A 5,021-nucleotide genomic window follows, 5' to 3' on the forward strand; every position below is an offset into this window, starting at 1 on the left:
GAGGAAGGGCCAGAGCTGCTGAGCCCACCCACACACTGCCTGTGCCCCAAGGGATTCCCCGAATTCTGCTCCCACGCTAGCTGCCCAGAGGGCCCAGGAGGCAGGCTGAGCCAGCCAGCCAGTGGAGTCCGAGGGTGAGGGGCTGTTCCTGGGGACTGCAGACCCCAGGCAGTGCTGACCTCGAAGCTGAGCAGAATTGGGGGTAAGGGGTCCCATTGGGCCCTGAGCCCCAGGGCTCCTCCCCCTGGGCCCCAGCCTGCTGCCCCCTCCACCTCAGCCTGGCGTCTCCCCAGGCAGGCTCAGCATCCCTGACAGTGGACCCTGGGGCAGTGATGGAGGACAGCATGCCGACTGCCAGTCAGTGGAAAAGCTCTCTCTCCTGGCAGCTGCACGGGGCAAGGTGGGCTGGGCCAGGGGTCTTGGGGTCTGCACCCAAGGGGCAGAGCCCATGGAGCCAGGCTGGGGAGCCTGAAGACTGGGCCTGGCTGGGCCATCTTCCCCCACAGTGTAAAGGGCTGGCCCTTGCTACCCGGGTTTTTAATCCTTAACCTCCAGGTGGGTTGCTCTCCCAGCTTCACCGAAATCTCTACCCCTCCCCGGAAGCAGAGTACCCAACAAAGAGCAGAGCAGAGCTGTAAAATGGAAAATGTGATCACTGCCCTCCCCTGGGTCTCTGTCCCCCTCATCCCCAGGGACAGTCCCCTAAGGGATGGGAGAAGCTGGGTCTCAAAGATTCCTCAGGGTCCCACATACTGCCAGGGGCAGTTGTCAGGCCCAGGCCAGAGGTGCAGTGTCCCCTGAGGGGACCCCTCGGTCCACACCGGCTCCAGTGTCAGCACAGGGGAGACATCCACAGTCACCCCGGAAGGTCGGAGGGCCTCCTATAGCACCACCCTTCCTTCAAGACTTCACAGGGTGCTCCTGTGGGCCCTGAAATTCCTGCCTAACTGGTGAGTTCTCCTCCAGGAGACACTGGTGGGGGTGGGGAGCGATGGTCATGGGGCCTGGGGGCAGGGCCCAGCCCTGAATCTTGGAAACCCCAGACCAGGATGAAGGCTGGGATTCAGGGTGGGCAGCATCGTGAGCAGGACCCAGTAGGGCCCAGAACACAAGCCGCTGGGACAGGCCAATATCACAGGCCCTGGTGCCAACAGAGCCCCCCCAGCGCCTGACACCCCACCCAGTGTACCTAGAGGAGCTGGGGGCAGGCCCAGGCCTGGCTGTGAAGCTGTCGGGAAGGGTTCCCGGGGCTGGAGACAGCCTCCAGACACAACTGGGAGTTCTCAGAGCACTGGATCAGGTAAAGGCAGGTGCAAAGCCCAGCTTGGCCACGGACCTTTAACCTCTATGGTTTGGGCCCTGCATCTGCCCTGGGGGTGGCCAGCCTGGTGGGGGACCACGGGATGGGGCTGGCGGAAGAAAAGGCAAGGAAGCCGAGGCTTCCGCCTGCACCTGCCCCCACCCAGGGTCCTGAGCGAAAGGCTCCACCCCAAAGAGCCCCTCCCTGCAATGGGTGGGCCCTGCTCCTGGAGCCCACGTCCTAGGGACCACGGAGAAGCCCCTCCTCCCAGCACACCAGTGCCCATCCCAGGACCAGACAGAGCAACCCCTGCCCCTTCACCCAGCAGCCCCAGCTGGCCCAAGCCTGCTCACAGAGCCCCAGGTCCCAGCAGAAGGGGATACAACCAACCCTGTGCCTCCCCTGAGCCTCCCACCTGGGCCCACAGGGCAGGGGGGTGTCACTCACCTGAGCGCCCGGGCTGCTTGGCCATGGGCAGGGAGACCTCGGTGAGTGGCAAGACGTACACGTCGGGCCCGTTCTGAGCTGCTGTGGCTGGGGAGCCCTGTGCCGAGAAGTCGGCCGCGTACTCTTCCCCCTCGGCATTCTCAAACTCCTGGGCCAAGCAGGCGACACACGCGGTGAGCTCCAGGGCTCCCCAGAACGGGGAGGGTCGGGGGGCAGGGCGGGGAGGGAACAAGGGGGGCAGGCCAGCTCGCAAAGGCCCCTTTCTTCCCAGGGCCCAGCTCCCAAAGCACCCCTGCCAGCTGCCTCCTCCACCCACCTCTTCTCCTCGGGGCAGAGAACAGACCCCACTCCCTGCCCCACTCCCCCCTCCCAGGGACACCAGCTGCCCCAGGAGGGCAGGGTTTGTTTTGTGTTGGTTGAGGGGGAGGTTGGGGTTTGTCCCCCACAAGCAGAGCCTCAAGGGTGGGGGCTATGAGCCCCAGGGCAGCCGCGCCTCTGCCGGCCTCAGCCCGTCCACACCAGGCCTACCAGGGGCTCAGGTGGAGGCAGGCAGCACCAGCCCCTTGGTGGCAGGGAGTAGGGTGGGGCGCAGCTGGAGGTCAGCTGCCCTGGCCCATCCAGAGTCGGCCCCTGACTCGTCTCAGCCCCCCCACTTCCCTGCAGCCTTCGCCCTCGGTGGGGCACCCACAGTCAGTCGCTTCAGGGTCACGGCTGGAGATCCAGGATGGGGGCTCCATCATCCCCCCAACTCTGCCCCAGCGAACAAGCAACTAAGTGCCCAGCCTCCGGACAAGCAGCATTCCTGACAGCCCATCTCCCCAACCAGTTTCACCCCAGACAGGCGCTGCCATCTGCTACGGCTGTCTGCCTGCAGGGCCCCGGGACCTTGACCCAGGCGGGCCAGCATCCATCCTCTCCCCAGACTCCTTAAGAGCCTGGCCCTGGGCACCAGGCTGGGTCCCTCCTGGGCCTGGCTGCTATGTTGAACTTCACGACTTCCCACCCGCCTCTGTCTGAGGAAGCCCCCTCACATTCCTGAGCCATGGCCAAGTCCCCCAGGAGCCCTGGGCCAGAAGCAGAACCCCAGTTCCAGCGCCACAGGCCTGTCTGACCTGGACTGACCACTGCCAGGCGGAAAACAGAAGCCAAGGGTCGCAGGACTTCCCCAGAGCTGCAGTGGGGCCACCCCCGTGGACAGGCAGCCGGTCTGGGAGCCAGGAGGCCTGGGTTCCTCCCCCAGTGCTGAGACCCAAGGACCCTGCTTTCTCTGGGCCTCGATTTCCTCGGCTGCAAGGAGGAGGCTGGGAGCCCTCTGGGGTGTCCCTGCGGACCTGTCCTGGACTGCATCCTGAGACAATGGAGCCGCTGGGGACGAGGTCTACAAGGGATTCCCCCTCCCCAGGCGACCACCCTGGGGCCATCAGAACCACTCTCCTCGCCCTGTAATCCCAGGTGGGACTCTGAAGAGGGCACAGATGCCCACCCCCACCCCCAGGGGCCTGACCCCAGCCCCAGCCCCAGCTGGTTACCTGACGCTGCCACCTGGAAGCCCACCAGATGGAGCCAGCACAGCGGGCGATCAGGTAGGACAGTGTGAGCATCGTGGCCCAGCCCCTTCCCCCAGTGCAGCTCCAGGTGGGGGAGCCCAGGCAGGAGCCTGCTGCACAGGCTGGCCCTCCCACGGAAGCGCGCTGGTGCTGGAATGTTCCGGGCACCATGTTCCCAGGAGGTGAGGAGGGCACGGGTAGGAGGGGGCCACGCTGGCCCTTGTTTGGGGCCTTGTTCTCACAGCACTCTGAGGAGGGGCTGACTTATACAACCCGACCCGGGCCCCTGCCCCCAACCCAGCCCTCCCCTCCTCCACCTCGCCTGGCGCCAGGATCCTCCAGGAAAATGCCAGCATCACTCTGGCCCAGCCCACTGTGCCTGCAGACCATGGAGACACCACAGGGGCTTGGATGTGGACCCGAGGCTCCCGGGGCCATGGCCCTGCTGCCCAGGCCCTGAGCTTCCCCGGCCCACCCCTCAGAGGGCTCTGGGAGGATGACCCGGCCATGAGTGTGGCAGAGATACCTTGGTAAAAGGCAAGCACCAGGCGGATTCAGCTCTCCTGGCCCCCAAGTGGGGAGGGCACTATCTTCTAAAATGAGGGTGGCATGGCTGCAGTGTGGGTCACTCGGAACGGGAACAGTGGTGGGGAGTGGCGCTACGCTGGGCCACAGGACAGCCCTCCCCCCGACCTTGCCGGCCCAGGAATCTGACCTCCAGCCCAGGGGGGGCAGCTGAGGGGGCGGGAGAATGACCACAGGCAGCACCATGTGCTAAGTCCGCAGAACTCGGCCCACGGGGCTGGGGGCGGGGGCCCTAGATCGGCTCCACAGTTCCCAGCTTTTTCTCCTGGTCCTCCACGCTCAGAGGACCAGAAGCTGAACATGGGGGCAGCCGAGGGCACTTGTAGGATTGGGGAACAGCACCCCAGGGGATGCCCCTCGGCTACCCTCCTTAGGAGGCACCTCGGCCCTGGGATCCAGCCCAGGATGACCCGGGAGCTTAGCCCCGCCAGGGCGGCAGCCTGAGGAAAGGTGGCCCAGTGTCCAGCCGATGCTTCAGAAACAGCAATGATGACTTCTGCTATCCCTGCTCCATGATTCCTACACAGCACACAATCCTTTCCTCACGGGCAGAAAAACCCCTGGGTAAGGTGACCCCAGCCAGAGAGCTGCTTGGCAGGATGGCAAGTGTGTCTGGGCAACTTTGGTCTTCCTTTGCTGATTCGAATGAACAGAGATTCAAAGAATTGCTGAGCACAGAGCCTCCGCCCACCACCCTGAGGCCCCTCCTCACTGTCCCTGGAGGCACAGCCCACGGAGGCCTGGCCCTGAGCTGGGAGGTGATGGTAATGAGCCCCTGTCCCCATGGGGGAGACTCAAACTGGGGGAAGCAGTGGGAGGGGTCCCTGACAACCCCTACGCCTCTGTCAGCTGCCTCCAGAAGAGGGGCTTATGGGGTCCCAGGCCTGGGTTTCCATGATCCCCAGGCAGCCCCAGGAGGGAAGGCAGGCCAGTGCCGAGTGGATGGCAGAGGGCTGGCCCTGGGGACCCCGTCCTTAGCCCCCCACCCCCAGCCCTCACCTTGAACCCGATGCCTCCCTTCTTACAGCACAGGCAGGCCAGCATGAGGGCAATGACGGTGAAGAGCCCGGAGAAGGACACGGCCACCACGGACAGGGAGGACGACCAGGAGAACTCGCTGAGTGGGGCGCCGTCTGCCGAGG

The 5,021-nt window shown here is 65.1% G+C and overlaps 1 protein-coding gene across 1 annotated transcript in view; it reads right to left on the minus strand.

The window, feature by feature from the left end:
* AATK (apoptosis-associated tyrosine kinase) overlaps positions 1–5,021 on the minus strand; it is a 34,943-nt gene that overhangs the window by 12,114 nt on the left and 17,808 nt on the right. The window contains exons 2-3 of the mRNA XM_010856527.1: positions 4,879–5,012; positions 1,748–1,895 (exon numbers count right to left, since the gene is read on the minus strand). Of these exons, the coding sequence (XP_010854829.1) occupies positions 1,748–1,895; positions 4,879–4,923 (193 nt within the window). The 5' untranslated portion in view covers positions 4,924–5,012. The remainder of the gene's footprint in view (positions 1–1,747; positions 1,896–4,878; positions 5,013–5,021) is intronic.

Source organism: Bison bison, unplaced genomic scaffold, assembly GCF_000754665.1.
Source record: "Bison bison bison isolate TAMUID 2011002044 unplaced genomic scaffold, Bison_UMD1.0 scf7180017864371, whole genome shotgun sequence".
Lineage (NCBI taxonomy): Eukaryota > Metazoa > Chordata > Mammalia > Artiodactyla > Bovidae > Bison > Bison bison.